The sequence below is a fragment of the Arvicanthis niloticus genome, chromosome 10, assembly GCF_011762505.2.
Source record: "Arvicanthis niloticus isolate mArvNil1 chromosome 10, mArvNil1.pat.X, whole genome shotgun sequence".
NCBI lineage: Eukaryota > Metazoa > Chordata > Mammalia > Rodentia > Muridae > Arvicanthis > Arvicanthis niloticus.
The window spans coordinates 22,064,115-22,081,813 of record NC_047667.1 but is presented as its reverse complement, the minus strand read 5'-3'; the positions used below and the strand labels follow the sequence as shown (position 1 = coordinate 22,081,813).

At 51.4% G+C, this 17,699-nt stretch overlaps 1 protein-coding gene and 1 pseudogene across 1 annotated transcript in view; both read right to left on the bottom strand.

Moving 5' to 3' along the window:
* Positions 1 to 3,596: 3,596 nt before the first annotated feature.
* Lrrn2 (leucine rich repeat neuronal 2) overlaps positions 3,597 to 17,699 on the bottom strand; it is a 40,778-nt gene continuing 26,675 nt past the window's right edge. The window contains 2 exon segments of the mRNA XM_034513655.2: positions 3,597 to 4,295; positions 4,298 to 6,591. Coding sequence (XP_034369546.1) covers positions 4,249 to 4,295; positions 4,298 to 6,386 — 2,136 coding nt within the window. The 5' untranslated portion in view covers positions 6,387 to 6,591 and the 3' untranslated portion in view covers positions 3,597 to 4,248.
* Positions 9,905 to 13,119, bottom strand: LOC117716582 (cofilin-1 pseudogene; annotated as a pseudogene).

The following is a 17,699-nucleotide window of genomic DNA, read 5'->3' as shown; positions in this document are numbered from 1 at the left end:
AGATCTTGTCTCAAAAATAAACATTAGAATTAAGGTGTATGGGTTTGTTTTTGTGTCTTGAGATGGGGCTCTCACTGTGTAGACCAGGCTGGCCTTGAATTTAGAAATCCGCTTGCCTCTGCCTTGGGAAGTTCTGAGATTACAGCTTTGCATCATGAAGCACAGCCAGAAGTATATGGATTTGAATACAGTAGAGCAGAGTCAGACAGCATTTAAATCTGCCCCAGCTGCTTGGTAGCTGTGTGACCATGGAGATCTCATTTAACACTTCCTCAGCTCTCAGCTCTAAATCTGTAAAACAAGGGTGATACATCTACTTCATGGGGCAGTGGAGAATAAAATGGCCCCGTACATGGGAGATTCTTGCTACTGGGACTAGCACTCAGGAAGTGCTCAATGCCAGCCATCGCGGCCTTCCTACAAACATACGAGATACTTTCCACAAAGGGAGACTGCAAAAGAGTAGCCCAAATGGGTGAGAGCCATGCAAGGTAGACTGAGGCAGGTGGCCTGACCCTTGTGACTCCCCTGAGGAGCATCCACTGGTAAAGCCACCAGGAAGGCAGGCAGGTGTCGCACTAGACCAGACAAGGCATCCATAGCATTTGGTGGGAGAGAAGGTGTGACTCGCTCACGGCGTTGCCAACTCCCTGGTGACACACTTTCACAGAGGACACAAGTGATGTCGAATTGAAGGCTGGTAAAGATTGTTCCCACCACCTTAAATGAACTTCTACCTATTTTATGAGATTGGCAAAGCGCAGCCTACAAATGCCATGGTGAAGGCTTGGTTAACAAGAACTATTTTTGAAGAGTTGTGGGGAAGTGGACAGGGGTCAGAAGACAGTAAAAGAACATGTGGGTTTAATCTCCAAATATAGGGAAAGGGTACGTTTAGAAAACACAGAGGTTAAATATATAGCCCATGCCAAGTTCCAGAAGGATGACTAGATAGGTCATTATTGGGTCATCCACTTCTGACATGTAACCCTTGCTGTCAGTCTGGAAATCCAAGGAGTCTCCTGATGTCAAATCATGCCGTGTCTGTACAACACCCTCCAATGGCTCCCGTCTCACAGGAAAGTCATGCTTTATGGTAGCCTACAAGGCCAACACTACTGCGGCTGCTCAGACCTTAGGCTGAATGGTTATCCTCTCCTTTCCCCTCCATCTGCTGCACCCCCCCCCCCCCCCCCCGCTGGCTACCTTATTCTTGTCTTCATTCTTGATGTTCTATTGGCCTGAAACACTCATCCAAAGGAAAGGGAGTAGCTTTCTCCACCAAATCTTTGCTCAAATATCACAACCTTATAACTAACCAAAAGCCCTCAGTTTCTATTCATTCCTGACATATTTTTCCTCCAGTGTCCTCATTTTCATCAACATATTGCACATTTTTATTTCTTCGTCTGTATCTCCAGTTCTGAGGACAGTACCCACAGAGTCATTGTTTGGAGGGAGTAGATGGAGAGAGAGCTCACTGGTCTGTACTGGCCAACCATGCCAGTTCAGAGCTGAGAGAGTCCCTGAAACATGGAACTTTTGGTGCAAAGACCAGCAAAGTGCCAATAGCCCTCTGTGCTAGACCTACAATCTCATGTGCTGTGATTCAGTGACCAGACTGAGTCGGGGGTGGATACCACAAACTCACTTCATCCTGCTTTGGCATGGGCCCTTACCGAGTCTGCCCTGATAGGCCTACAAGTGACATGCACACGTGTGGGCTTCAAGATATGTATGCTTAATGGACCAGTGGGGGAGTTGGGAAGGCTGTAGCACCATGAAGAAGGCAAAGCTCTCACTGCCTGCCTTCCTGGTGGCAACACACCTGACTGTGGCTCATGTCTAGCTTGGTACCATCTTAGGCAGAGGCAGTTCATTCCCATCTTCTTGCTGACACGGTGACCCACGTGTTTTCCCTCCATGTTCCTAACTAGCTATCCCTGAAAAATGGGATTTCTCATCCCATGAAAGTGGTCCCTAGCTACCTTTTGCTCTCCACCTCACCCTGCTTAGTTTTTTGGAGGCAGACAACCAGTAAATCTACAGAAAGGCAGGGCTTCATTCCTAAGGATCTGAGAAGCTGGGTAGCAGCAGTGCAGGGTTAGGGATCTTTGTGGCTGGGTAATATCTCCCCAGGAGATGACAAGTTCCCCTGTTCTTGAGACAGGGGCTCATCTCTCTCTGGAATATTGAACCCATGACACACACTTCTCCACCGTCCAACCTGGGACACCATCTAATGTGACATTTTCATCTACAGATCTAAACTTAGCCCCATGGGGGTCAGGTTTTAGGGTCTTCCCACCCAGTCCAGGGCTACCAAACAAGCCAGGAAGATTGCCAGTTTGAGAACAGCCTGACTATATAGGCCCTGCCTCAAAAACCAAACATAAAACAGAAGGTGGAGGATGGCAGAGGCATGGAATGGGTATGAAAAACTCTAGCTATCCCAGACTGGGATCCAGTGATTCCCAGTGTAGTGCTCAGACTGGCAGCATCTGCTTTAGAACTGCACATGGGAAACACAGGGGTGGAACCAGACATCTGTATATAACCTCGTCTGCAGGTAGACTGCAGACTGGTGTAAGAGTTCCTGCCACAGAGATGGCAGCTTCTGAGTGTCCTGCTGTGGGAGATTCTGCTCTCTGATTTTGGGGACTCACCTCAGTTTACATTCCTGGGACTCAGTGTGCAGATCCTGATCTGGTGTCCACCTAGGTCTACATTCACAATCTTTGTGATGGCTTGGGTGTGTCCACCAAGTCTACCTTCTATAACAGAGGGTGACTTTCACACTCCTGGGTGGGTTTGATGAATCTCAGGAACCTCGGTCTTTTCGTCAGCCCAATTTCCCAGGGGCCTCTGGCATCACGCGGTGCCTGGCCGCTCAGCAACCCCTTTCGGCCTCATCCCTGTTGGATTTCCAACAGATGTTCCTCTTCACTCTCAGTTAGCAGAGTTAATCAGTTAAGAACAAAACAACCAAACCACACCAGGCTCATTGTGAACTGTAGCAGAATGGAATTCAGAGAGAAACAGCGATTTCCTTGCACATCACCACCCCCTCCTCAGAGCCTTAATCACCCATGCTCCATCCTGCCTGCGAGCCAGAGTTCTTGCTATCTTCATGATCTGCGATGAGGGATTCTCTGCATGATTCTGCCTCTTGGGTTTGTTTAATTAGAAACAGGCTGGGAAGTGCATCCTGTGCACTGCCGGTGTTAACTGCTTATCAGAGGAGAAAGGGGGACCAGGTTTGGGGATGAAAATTTTTACTCTCCCCCCACGCCTGCCTTTGTCTCCATCTTTCTCTCCCACTCTGCTTCTCCTTGCCTGTGTCACGATCTTCCTGGCTGGTGCTTTCTCCTCAATTTGTTTCTTTTCCTCTAGCTCTTGTGCTTCCTGGTATGGGGAGACTTGGGGTTTGGAGCGGACCTAGGGGCTAGAAATTAACACGAAAAGGGAAAACCCGCAAGTCTCTCTCTTCTCCAAGCTCTTATGACGCCTAGCCCCCACCCCTGTCATTTTCAGGGTCTTGAAGAGACCCAAGAGATTTTCTTATACCCAGCACGCAAAGGATCACCTTCTCCCCATTGTTATTGGTATTGTTTATTTTTATTTTTTACAAAACAGGAGAAAAGAGTGAATTGGGTTGGGGACAGGTGACACATTTCTCCACAAAGATACAAAACTGCCTATAGAAAGTCAACTTCAGAGCCCAGGCTATGAGATGAGGCATCCCTGGATACCTCTCTCCCCAAATATCCTTCAGATCCAGCTGGGGACACTCCCACTTTTGAGGCGGGCTCCCAAGACAGTAGGAGAAGCCTCTTTCAGCCCTTGCCCAGGAGGGGGATGAGCAAGCAACTGAGACTGTACAAAGAAAGAGAAGAGAAGGGGACATTTCCTGTGGGCCAAGGGCCTAGGGACACAGGCAGGGGACAGCCAAGCTGAGGCCCAGAAGCCTCTGGGGCGGTAGGAGGCTCTAGGCAGAGTCCTTCCTGTTCCTTGGACACACTCCTCAGAATCGCAGCTGAGGACCCCCAGAAGGCAACAGCAACTGTTTAGGGGCTGAGAGAGCATCCCCAGGAGCTGCAGAACCCCATCTTTCTTGGTCAAGCTGCCAGGCCTCAAGCACGTGGATCAATCAATGCCACGTTCCTGGCAGGCATCTGGCCCAGATCACGTCCCGTTTAGTGTAGCGTTGTCCTAGTTATTTCTCTACTGCTGAGACCTGGCGGAGCTTCAGCAATGTTGAGACAATGGTGGTGGCACTGTCTCCCCAGCTGACATCTGGGCTGCTTCCTCCCTGGATTCCAGGGCAGGACAAGGGGTGCAGACACTACTCGGACAGAGGGGGCGCTCCAGCCCCAGAAAGCCCAGACCGGAAGGAGAGGCTTTTCACTCACCCCCTGCTTGGACTGGCCTCTGCCAAGGTGGGCTGCAAGCCCAGCTGCCAGCAGGAGGACGGCAAAAGCCAGGACGGCTATGAGCCCGGGCCGGTCCCCCAGGGCTCTGTGGCAAGGAGAGGCCTCTTTAGTCCTGGCCCAAACACATGCCAACTGGGTGTGGGCATCAGCAAAGGCCACTTGCAGGCAGGCCCAGTACTGTGTGGCCGGAAGGAGGCGGGTAATGTTGTAGCGGTGGGTGCCCCGCGGCAGTCGAGCCAAAGCAGTAGTTTCATGGTCCCGGAGGGAGGAGGCGCTAGACCAGGTGAGGTTGGTGGAGACTATATTGGGAGGGGGCGCCCAAAACAGCAGGATGTGATATGGGTGTGTCTCCTGCACATGGAGCTTCAGGCCTGGTCCTTTGTCCTTGCCTGGCTGGAAGGGAGCGTGGCCAACCACAACACTCACTGTCTTAGTGTCAGCCCCTACCAGGTTCTGGGCCACACAGGTGTATAAGCCTGCCTCTTCCGCTGTCACCCTCCGCAACTCTAGGGTCCCCTCAGGGAACACCCGGTACCTCCTGCCTGAGCGAGCAGGTGTCAGTCGAACTCCAGCTGGTGTGACCCAGTAGATCTCAGGCTCTGGTTCAGCCAGTGCCCGACAGTGAAGTACCATGTTCTCTCCACTAGCTACCTGCAGGCTGGAGGGGAAGCTTCGGGGAGAGATGAGGGGCAGGCAGTGGTCTGTCATCTCCCGGAAGGGCACCTCCCGGACTGGGCGGCGCTGGAGGTCTGGAGGCTCAGCACACAGGGTGGACTGTGGTTCGATGAAACGGACGTGGGTGCCTGTGGCGTTGGCCCAACGGATGACACAGTCACAACGGATGGGGTTGCCGTGGAGCCCCACCTCCTGTAGGTTGGGCAGAGACTCCACTGTCTGCTGGTGCAAGGCACTGAGAGCGTTGTTGTTGAGCATGAGAGTCTCCATCTGGGGCAGGTGATGAAAGGCGCGGGGGTGGATGAAAGAAAGCCGTGGGTTATTGGTGATGTCTAGCTTGGTCAGCTCAGGGAGATTTACCAGAGCAAACTTGTCAATGGAGACCAGCTCCTCCATGTTATTCAGTCCTAGTTCCTTGAGGTGCAGCATGTTGGCAAAGTCTCCTGGCCCTACCCGCTGCAGTGGGTTTTTGTTCAGGTCTAGGAACTTGAGCCCAGGCACCTGCTCCAATGCCCGCTTGGGCACCTGGGCTAGCCGATTGTCATAGAAAGAGAGGCTCTCCAGGCTTTGCAGTCCCTCCAGAGCATAGTCTGAGATCTCCCGCAAGCTCATGCCTGCCAGCACCAGGCTGCGCAAGTTAGCCAGGGGCCTGAAGTTCATGTCCAAGATGGCATCCACCTTGTTGCCACCAATCATGAGGATTTCCAAGTTGGGCAGCATCTCGAACCAGCGGCTGTCAATGGTCCTAAGCAGGTTGGAATTGAGATGCAGTCGCAGCAAGTTGCTGAGCCCTGCAAAGGCCCTGGGGGAGATGCGGCACAGCTGGTTATGGTTGAGATAGAGTTCCTGTAGGCTGGTCAGCCCAGCAAAGCTGTGATCCTCCAACCGGCTCAGCTGGTTCTCTTCTAGATGTAGGCTTAGCAGCTGAGGCAAGGCTTGGAAATCACAGTCTCGGGCATCTGAGAAGCTGTTCTGGGACAGGTCCAGCTCCGTGAGATTGACCAAGTAGGCAAGCTCGGTCTGGTCTATCCGGCTGATGCTGTTACTCTGCAGCAGCAGGGTCTGTGTCCCTGCAGGGAGCCTTGGGGGCACTGCCGTCAGGAAGAGGTCATTGCAGTCTACAGTGGTTGCTTCACGGTAGGATGAGCGGGGTGTGTACCAGGGCCGGATCTGGCAGGCACACTGAAGAGGGCAGGGCACGCGCCAGGGTACCACCGGCACTGCTGCAGTGGTACCAGCCGCCCAAGATAGCAAGAGGACAGCCACGAGGAGCCTCATGGTGGAACTGGAAGGCAGGGGAGAGTCCTGCTCTCCACGACTTGCAGACTGAGGTTCAGCAGCCCTGCCAGAGTCTGGGGAACCACCCTCTCAGGGCAGTCATTCTACACAGGGTGGGTGGGCATCACTTCATGCTGTCTGGGTGTGGGTCCTCATCTTTGTGCACTGGACTGGGACATCCCACTCATCTCCTCGTCGGGTAGCCCTGGAAGGAGACAATAAAGTTACAGATGTGCAGGGCTGAGGGGTGGAATCGTCCCTCCAGCCTCCCCTGGTGGGCTCCAGAAACCAGAGGAGCCCAGGAGCTGGATGTGAACCAGGCCTCCCAGACCCTGTCCTGCAGTCCTCAAGGTTTCAGAGTCCTCTCAGGGAAGGAGTGACTCTGAGTCTTTGAAGGAAGTCTTGGGATAACTTAGGGGTGTGTGTGTGTGATGGGGGGAGGGTGGTATGGTAGTGACAGGTGATGCTGGGGTTATAGTAGGTTATGTGTGAGTGTTTGGGAGGGAAGGAGAATGGGTGGGCTGAAATTGTCATCAATGAAATCCAGATAAATGTGGAATAGATTTTTTTTGACCTTTCCTACTCTTCCCTCCTTCCCTCCTTGGCTCACTGGTTAAGTGAGATAAACGATCATTTCTAGACATTTCTTTGATGATGCAGGAGGAAGGAGGTACTGGAAACAGACCCAGCTCTAAAATAGAGATGGGTTTCTTGGAACTCTGGAACTGGACAGAGGATCTTAGCCTACAATTGCATGGGCTGGGACACTCCTACCCGGGGAGCTCTCTGGGTAGTCCTACCCAGGGTCTGCCTAGGCTCCCTGGGTGCTGGAGTGGTCCTACCTGGGCTCTGCCTAGGCTTTCCTGGGTGAGCTTTGGATTATGGCCACTTTTCACTCTGAAGGCATGGGCCTTCCTTTTTCAACAGGCTGTTAGAGTTGTCCAGCAGATGTTCAGGAACTGGACTCTAATTACCTCAGCCCTGTATGGTCTTCTGTAATCTGGCCTGGCCCTTCCTGGTTTCTCTCTCAGGCTCTGTGCACAAACCTTTTGGGGGCGAGGTCACGCTGACATACCACCCCCCTTTGTCTCATTTCTCTCAGACAACTTCTACTTGTTCTTCAAGGCTCAAGCTCAGTCACGTCTTAGAGTTTCTTTGGGGCTGCAGGATGTCTGGGGACAACAGGCTGGTAGCCAACAGGCACAAAAAGCTTCCACCTCTGGGGCTAAGGGGCAAGCACTGTGACTGGTGCAGTGTTGTGCTTGCTGTTGTCCCAGCTCTGACCAAGCCATCCAGAAAGCTTCCTCTGGCCAGAGCCCTGCCCTCTCAACACACCTGTAACACAGGGTATGGCTTACTGTAGGGTTCAAGTTCTGTGTCCTTAGGACTCCTTCCCCAAGGAGGTCTCTTCTACCCAGAACCCAATCCAGAATGTTTCCTCCCTTCTGGTTGTAGAAAATCAACTTGTCTTCTCTCTCAGACCAGAGTGTAACTGCCCTGAAGGTATATCAAACCTTGGCTTAGAACAGAAGACTTTCACAAATCTGGGCCAGATTCTGAGTTCTGCTCTTTGGCCTTGTCTGCCTCCTAAGCAGAGGTCAGCGGCAGGTATACAGAATGTGCTTACTAAGACTCTGACCAGCTTCTTTGATACATAACCATACTAACGGGCCTGCGAGTGAAGCACTCACACCTCTGGTTTTCATAGGCCCAGAAGAACTCAAAAGAACTAGGCTTCACTCTCCATGCTGGGAAGCAGCCATGGATAGGAAGTAAGCCCAGCCTTGGGATAGGGCTGCTTATACATCACTGTTCCCACCTCAGGTCTGGCCCGGTTTGCTTTAGCCTAGAGCTAGGGTGCACTGGCTGCCTTGAAGCAGATTGGTGCCATTCCTGTCCTCTGGGTGAGATCTCCTTGCCAGGAAGCTGCAGGAAGCTCTTGGCGTTTACCAGCTTCCGGGCAACACCTCCAGGTGGCCACTTGGGGCTCTTTGCCTCATCATCCTGCTCCAGGATGCTGGGCGGGGAGCAGTGGGGGCAGGGCAGCCTCCACCGAGGAGGAGAGCAGCAAGCCTGTGTGCATCTGACTGCGGCCCACTGTTCTCAGCAGCTATTTCTGAAGGTGGGAAAAACAACGGTGACTTGAAAGGCACAGAGGTTTGCGTAGGGGTTTGTGTGCGCTGTCACATCGATCTCAGGGCAAACAAACACACGTGCACACATGCATGCCTGCCTGCATACATGTTCAGCAGAAGCCCTGGGAAGTCAGCTGCCCAGCTGGTACCTGGGGCTCACGGAGGAGGCTGGGGGCTCGGGGTGTACTTTGTGGGTGGGGAAGATGCAGGAAACAAGCCGAGAAGCACCTGTCATTCAGATGGTTCTAAGCGCCACACTTCCATACCAGATGCCAGGACACCAAACTTGGCTCTACCTCTGCCCTGGGAAAACTGTGCAACCTCTCCAAGCATCTGTTGCTTTATGTTTCCTTTATTTCCTTACAGAAGACCATCATGAGACTAAAATGGGCATGTTGCTCATATTGTGAGTCGTAGAAATGTCAGTGCCTCCTTTTCCAGGGTTGGGAGGTGCTCCTGCCACACAAGACCTTTTTCACTCCCTCCTTCTCTGATTCCTCCCTTCCTTCCTCCCTCCCTCCCTCCCTCCTTCCCTCCCTTCCTTCCTTCCTTTCTTCCTCTTATGCAGTTGAGGCTGCCCTTGAACTCAGGACCTCCTCCTTCCATCTCCCAAGTGCTCAGAGTGTAGGCACAGCACACTGTGCTCAGCGACCATAGGACATTTAAAGGAAGCATAGTCTTCTAGACAGCAGACAATAGGGTGCAGTCAGCTCCCTTTCCACTGAGCTTACCCCTGGGAACCCAATACCACCCCCAAGGTGGGGTGGAGAGCTGTGAGCTGGTAACATAGCCATCCAGAAACGAAGACCAATGGATGAGAGTTCCCAACTAGCAAAGAAGGTGGTCTTCGTAGGTAGCAAGGGCTCTTTGGAGAAAACCCCAGTGTGTCACTGACCTTCAGATAAGACCTGAGCCCCTGGCTTTTCTCTCTTCCAACAATACCTTTGTGCTGAATGCCAAGCCAGGATCCAGTTGTCCTCAGGGCATTAAGAAGCTACCAAAACCTACAAAGTTCCATGGCAAACATCTCCACCGCTGGCCTTATCTGTCTATCTGTGCAGGAGCAGCAGGGTATATTATTTCTGGGCTAGGAGCAGGGCTGGCTTTAAGAGGTAGCTGAATCTGGGACCCCAAAGTATGGTAAAGTCTCAAACCAGTCTTTCCCTTGAGGCTTAGCACATACCTTCTCACCATCACACCTTCAACCCCCACTCATAGCTTCTTCCCCCACACAGCTTCTTACCACTACAGTTTCTCCCACACACACAGCTACTCCTCCCAACACAGCTTCTCCACCCCCCCAGCTTTTCACACCACAACTTCTCCCCGCACATACAGCTTCTCCTCCCCCTCACAGCTTCCCCCCCCCCACAGCTTCTCACCAGCACAGCTTCTCCCGAAACACACAGCTTCTCTCCACACACAGCTTCTCCCCTGCCACACACAGTTCCACTCCCCCAATGGAGCCCAGAGCTGCCATTCACTTGCCACCATCATTAAAGGCTGACAGGGCCCTATTCATTCAAGATGATCAGTGAGCTCTACAGGAGCTGCAGAGAAAGCGAATTGACTTTTCTCTATAATGTCCCAGGTGACCACGCACATCACCCAGAAGCGCTCTGCAAGCTCTTTGTGTCTACAGAGAACCAAGCTATTCGGAGTACTTGTGAGTGAATATGAATAATATAACATGCAGAACACGGAACATTAAGTTTCATACTTCCACCAGCTCCATGTGTGGGCAACAAAGGGATTCTTTACTTTCATTTTATCAGGAGCACAGCTGAGGCTCAGAAGAGGTCACACAGATTTTTTTTTTTTTTCCACTACAACCTGCCCTGCCAACCTGGTCAACAGGGATCAATATTTGCTTGAGAGAAGCTGGGTATTGGGCTGACTTAGAACACTTGCCTCTGTGGCAAGTTCTTTCAAAGATGGACTTGGGTCCTTAGTAAATTTATCTTGTTTCCTGATGTGTCCAGTAGACCCCTTCCTTGGCTCCTGGTAAGACCGACCCTCTTTAAGAACATGCAGGACAGACTTTTAATGTTTGAGCCGGGATGGGCCTAGAACCACAGGGTCAAACAAAGCCAGCTGCTGCACCCAGACCTGACCCTGCCCTCTGACTATGCAGTGGATGCCTGGAGTCATTCTAGGCCCCATGGTTGGTGGCTCCCTCCAAGGCACACCATTGGCTTGTTCTACAAATCCAAGTGGACCCATTTCCAGTTGGATTCCCTCCAGGAATCATCTCTGGTCTTAGCAGAATGGGTAGAATTGATCCTTCAATCACTCTGCTAAGAAGGCCCTTGACAAAACCCTAAAGGAAGAGTTTTGGGGACAGTGTCATCCCATCCTTCTGTGTCCCTATCTCCTACAGCACAGAGGCAGAATCTACTGGTGCATGCAAACTCCCTCCTCCCTCCTTATCACTGTCCTCTGCTTCCTTCCCTAGTCCCTGCCTAGCCCCTGGGAGTAGACGCCTTCAGCAGGAGGCCAGAAGGCAGGCAGCTACCAGTGGCCTGGCCTTGGCTGCTTTGGTACCAGGTCCCCCTGAGCTGTGGAGACAGAGGGGCAGTGTAATTGAGTCTAGCATTGTTATACTCTGGCCTCCTCAGCAGCAGATAAGCGCTGGGCAGGGGCAGCAGAGGGTGGGAGGCAGGCCTCCATCTGTAAGCGTGGCCTCCAGTTTCCTTGGGAGGTGAAATAGTCCATCACTCTTCTCTCTCAATCACACACAAGCAGAGCTTCTGGGTAGGAGACTACCACGTTTATCTAGTCTTCCAGAGTCTGAATTCCATAAGTGTCTACGGGAAGGAGGGCGGGTAGTACAGAAGGGACGAGGCTTTGCCAGGGCATTTGAGCCTGGCACTGCACTCTCCATGTGACCCTGGGCAAGGTACCCAGCTTTCTGAGCCTTACATGCAGCAGCGGTGGAGACGGATGCAATGCCTCTGTTTGTTTTCTTCTCTCATTACTGTGGTTTCTTGTCCCATCTCTGTCACCATCCTTTGTAATGCTTTTGAGTGGTTGAGGTGTAAGATACTGCACAGGCCTGTGTATAGCCCCAGGCACCATGAACTTGGGCAGATCTAGATCTAGATGCGACTACCCCAGCACTCTAGAAGGTTCCCATGTGCCCTTGCACCACGCCCAGTTACATACTGTCCTTACCTCTAGGCTCACTAGTCAGTTTAAATTTTTTTTTTGTTAATTAGCCTATTTATTTACTTATTTATTTATTTATTTATTTTAAATTAAAGGCACCTTACTGGCCCAGCTTTTATGATTGGCCAAGATCAAGGGAAAGGAGAGGGCACCCAGCTGGTGCAGGGAGGGTCAATTCCACATTTCATTTACACACAGAACTAAACAGACAAGCACAGAGTCACTATTGTGGTTAGAAGTTGGCAGCATGGGATGGGGAAGGATGAGGAGTAGGGGTGTTGTTAAAAAAAATACAGCCCCCCCCCCCCAACTGGGTGCTAGGACGGGACTTGGTCTGCTTCAACCCAAGAGGAATCAGAAGATCAAAAGCAGTTTGGGAAGGCCAGAACCGTCAGGGATGGGGGGAGAAGGACAACGGTTCAGGGTGTGGGAGGGCTGTTTGGCAACTAGGGTGAAGGGATAGCCTTCTCCTTGCTGGGATCCCCCCAGCCCCTCTGGTCTGGCAGATAAAAGGCAGCCTGCAACACCCAAGAGCAGGTCTGGGGCTGCTAGATGCTCCAGGCAGGGGGGCTGGAGGTGGCCCACAAAGGCTTGCCCTCCAGGGAAATAATGGCGCTGCCACCTAGTTTCTCTGCCAGGGTGCAGTGGTCCTTGACCTCCTCGTATCAGTTAGTTTGTAATTCATACTTGATTCCTGTCAGCTTCTTCTTGATGACATCCTTGGAGCTGGCATAAATCATTTTGCTCTTAAGGGGTGCATTCTCGGGGGCCCAGAAGATGAACACCAGGTCCTCCTTCTTGTTCTCTTTGGTCTCACAGGCTGCATCATAGAGAGCGCAGCGGCACTCCTTATCTGGCAGCATCCTGACAAACATGGTGTAGGGGTCATCCACGGTCTGCCCCACATCTCCTACTAGGATCTCGTTGCCCTCCTCCAGGATGATGTTCTTGTCCTCACACAGGCAAAAAACCACTGCCTTCTTGTGTTTCTTTACTTCTTCTGGTATTGAAGATTTGTGAACTTTCATATCATTGAACACCTTGATGACACCATCAGAGACAGCCACACCAGAGACCATGTTTCCGGAAACGAAAGGGAGACAGAAAGAGCTACTGAAGACCTGAGCCGCTGCAGCTGCTGCCGGAATCCGACTGAATCATCAGTTTAATTTTTAAGCCCAGTTTCCTATTTCTTTTTCATCCTAAGTTGAGAACCAAGTCTTTGGACCTGGGCAATTCACAGAATGCCTACTATTACTTCCAAGTGGTCCAGAGCCTCTCAGCATCCTTCACAGGAGGTAAAATGGAGCTTCTTTCTTGTTTTTTTTTTTTTTTTTTTCTGTTGTTGTTTGTTTGATTTTTTTGTTTGTTTTTTTCGAGACAGGGTTTCTCTGTGTAGCCCTGGCTGTCCTGGAACTCACTCTGTAGACCAGGCTGGCCTCGAACTCAGAAATCTGCCTGCCTCTGCCTCCCAAGTGCTGGGACTAAAGGCGTGCATCACCACTGCCCAGCTTCTTTCTTGTTCTTACACCTAGAAATAGTTCTATGCCTCAGGGTCCCAGCTCTGGCTAGAATCCTCATGGCCTGGGTCTGGCTGTTCCATGTCCCTTTGAGGCAGGAAGACAGTTGGGTGACCTCCTGGTACCCATGTTTCTAGGGCTTCTTATCATGGAGTCCTGGGACAGTAGACAAGAGGATACATGGGAGTTACCCTGAGCTCTTCCCCCCCCCCCCCGTTCTTCTCTACCTGATAGTCTCAGAGCCCCTCACATTCTTCATCTTGTTCCAAAGCCAACATCTCTCACCAACCTGCTGTTGTTCCTCTGGTCACATCTTTGTCAGCTTCAGCACCCTGCCGTGCCTAAGATTAGAAATCACCATTTTGAACTGCTCCTTCTTCCCTGGCAAATGCACCTACCTTTTGTCTTTATCCCTTATGGTGGTCTCTTTGATGCTCTTTGGTTAACATCAGAAGGGTCCTCCATTCTCAGATCTGCCACACCTAACCTGCCACTGTCCCCAGCACTGCAGGTTCTCACCCTGACTGTGATGCCCTGCTCCCTTAGACTCTCAAACTCTCCTTCAACCATAAACCTATCCCAAACACCACTTCAACTGCAGGAAGACATGTGCCATTCCTGAGGGCTCTCATGGGCCAGACTTCCTATTATGCTAGCTGTAAAGGAATTCTTTACAGGATTCTTAGACAAGAAAGGTAGCTCAAAGAAACTAAGGTACAAGCCAGTCAGTGGTGGCACACGCCTTTAATCCCAATACTTGGGAGGCAGAGGCAGGCGGATTTCTGAGTTCGAGGCCAGCCTGGTCTACAGAGTGAGTTCCAGGACAGCTAGGACTACACAGAGAAACTCTGTCTCCAAAAAATAAAATAAAATAAAATAAAATAAAATAAGAAACTAAGGTACAAGATTGAGGTTTCACAGCTGGCTCATGAATGGCCAGGAGGGACCCAGGAGACTTCATTCACAGCTCTGGTTATTTCTGGGGTTTTGGTGCCAGAGCTCAGCTGGCCTGTAGGGTGACAAGGCGGGGATAGTGAGACTCCTTTCTTCAGCCTTGCTCCCTCCTTCTCCCAGGAATTTTAGAGGTCAAGGTTCTGGTAAAACTCCTTTATGGATGGGGAGAGAAGGGTATTGTTGCCAGGCAGGAATCTCTACGTTGTCAGCTCTCCTGACTTGTCCAGGCAGAGGGTATGGGAACTCCAAGCTAGAAAGGGAGCCTGCCTCATTATTTCTTAATTGGAATGGAGGGTGCTAGTAGGTAGCATGTAAAGTCATCTCTGTCTGATTGCACTGTACCAAAACAAGCTGCAGGGGAGCAGGGCCAGCAAGCCCAGGCAGAGAGTGGCTCAGGCTGGGCCCACCTCTTCTTGCTACTTGGGTTTCTGAAAAACCTCCAGGGACTGCTTCTCTGACCAAAGCTTCTCTCCTGAGCTTCTGGGGTGCTCTGCATCCCTGCATCAGAGCCTGAGTATTCTCCCTGCAGACTGAGAAGTCCACAGTGGCAGGAGCCTTGCTCAGCTGCCAGCTTGACCAGGCTGGCACAGTAGAAACTCAGAATATAACTGGACAAGGGACAGGCAGGGAATGTCTGTCTGTCTGTCTTAGAGATCAGAAGCCACAGGGACCAGAGAAGAGAGGCCTTTGTGTGGGCGATTCTTTCTGCCTCTCTTCCCTTAAAAGAGACCAACACCATCCCATAGTTTATTCCTTCCCCCACTTCAAGACTTTCTGTGGTTCTTTTGCCTTCTTGGTCACTGCTTCTGGGTAAAAGTTACCTTGTTCTCATTCAAGTTTCTGCCTGGTTTAACAGGATCTTACACTGGCCTTCACCTTTCTAGAGCTTTCTCCAGATCCCTCTAGAAATTCTACAGACTCTACTGGCTTCTGCTCCGAGCCAATAGTTCAGACACTGGTTTGGAGGAGGCTCTGCAGTTGAGTCCTGTTTCTGGCTATTCCTGGGCTCTTGGGCCTTCTCATCTGTCAGATGGGGAGGAATGTGCCCTGGTGGAGTTAGAAATCCGTGTCCCGATCTGGGGCTTAGCGTCATCACATTTCTTTGGCTGGGCTGTACCTTGACTTCTAGATCTCCTCTGTGTTAGGAGCTAGGGCTCTTTCCTCTGCGGCTGGCACCCTTTCCAAGAGAACTGGCCCTCTTCTAAGTCACTAAAAATACTCCCTGGGGCCTTTAATGGAGGGTCTTTGGCTCTATGTTTCAGGACAGCTCCAGGACACCATCCACCAGATCACAGATTTCTAACAAAATAGCTGCCCAATAAACAGGTCAGATGCAGGTGGTGAGCAGCGACTCTCTCCCCAGGTGCTCCCTGCTAGGCTTCAGAGGTGCTCCTAGGACAGGTCTGACTGCCCCAGACACATGCCAGATGGGCAGACTAGACAAGCTGCTGGCCAGGTGGAGGTGCCAGGCTGATTAGGCAGCCTCTCCCAGCTACCTTGTGAGCCAGGGCCCCAAGATGGCCTTTAGCCACAGGGCACTAGAATCAGTGACAAGGAAGACACTAGAGAGGGACGCAAGCAGTGCTGCTCCCTATTCCCATCCCTCACTGCACGTCTAGGAAGTGCCTTCCTGTCTAAAGCCTCAGTAATCTGGTGCCTCTGTGGAGCACTTCCTTCTGGATGGGCACCCATTGCTCCCTCAAACGTGATGAAGCCACAGCCTTCAGTCCTGTGGGGATCTTGTCTCCTCTCTGTGCACTGTTAGAGAAGGCCCCAAGTTTCCAGCTGAGAGGAAGGCACGGAGAGGAAGGAATCTGCCTTGCTTGTGAGGAACTGTGGGTCTCCCATGCACCCGGCTACATGCAGCCGGAGGTGGGGTGGCAGGTTAGAAGGCAGAGCGGATGTGGAGCAGGCTGGTTAAGCAAGGAGAAAGGCTAAACCCTTCTAACAGAAAAGGAAAATGAAATCAGAATGAAAATTGATGAGGCGGGGAGAAAAGAAGACTCTCGTTTCATCAGCAGGTTTACCAGATGAAGCCCGGAGATAAATCATGCTGCAAAGAAGGCTTGGGCTTTCGGGCGCAAGCCTTCCCCCCTGTCAGCTGTGGCAGGCAGGCTGGGAGATAAATGGCTACAGCTGAGGCCCTTGGTGAGGCCCTTTTTCTTTCTCTTTTCCCCTTTCACTTCAGTGAGATAGCCTGTTAGCCCTCCACCACTCTTCCAGGTCTGCCTTGGCCTGGCTCAGTCCTTTGGTCCTCCCTACCCCACAGGTGACCTCCACAGCTCAGCTCTTATTCTTTCTGTAATCATCTGGACTGCCTGCCCTACAGCCAAAGGGGAGACGGCCCAGCACAGGGCGTGGGAATTGGTGGTAGGCAGTGCAGTCCAGGCTGCGGCTGGGAATAGGTTTTGATCATGGCCTCATTCGTCTTCGGGCCTAATAGGCCCTGAGCCATCAGTACCAACAACTCCAAGAAAGTCCTCAGAAATGTAGATTCTCGAGTCCACCCAGCCCTCCAGGATCAGAGATTGAGGACATATAGGGCCTTGAGACCCATGTTTGAGCTGGATGACTTCTGAAATCTCCACTCTATCAACCAAGGAATGATACTTTGAAACCACCAAAGCATTTACTCATGATATGCTTGATGTCACTCTCCTGACAGGTAAGAATGGAGTCTTCCAGAATCCCCTCACTTCCTCTGTCCAAAGCACAGAGAAACTTCCAAGGAGCATCAGTAAACGCCTGATGGTATGCTGGGCACTTCTCTCAATGGAAAGGCAAGGGGCACAGTGTACCGGGAGGGCAGGTGGGTTTTCACAGATTGAGAACGAAAACAAAGGAAAACTCCCTATGGAATATAAAGGTGTTATAGAGGGGCAGCAGGGTTCAACCGTGGGAACCGCCATACATAGTTCCCCCACATGTAGGAAGTTAGGCAAGTATTTAGAGGAAATATACTGGAAATTAATTTGTGGGCTAGTTTTATATCAAATTAACACAAATTATAGTCATTTGGGAAAGAAGGCGTTACAGTCGAGAAAACATCCACACCAGATTGGCCATCTTGATTGATGATTGATGGGAGATGACCTAGCTCACTCTGGGCAGTGTCACCCCTGGGCTGGTGGTCCTGAGTTCTGTAAGAGAGCAGGCTGAGCCATGAGGCACAAGCCAGTAATCGAGGCTCTTCCATGGCCTCTGCTGGCTCCTGCCTCCAGGTTGCCGCCTTGACTTCTGCCTTGGCTTCTTTGTGATGGACAGCATGCGCAAGTGTAAGAGGAGATTAACCTTTGCCTCCCCGAGTTGCTTATGGTTATAGTGTTTTATCCCAGCCGGTATCTAAAAGAATGAGTGATGTTGATAGGCACTTTGATAAGATTGTCTTTAAAAATCTCCCTAGGGTGGGAGGACCAAGCTCCTGGAGGGAGTCTGGACCAAGAAGGGTCATGGGAAATACAGATAATGGGAAGACATTCAACACAGGAGGCACCAGAAGCACAGCCCTGGGAGAAAACTATAGGAAGTGAATGGCA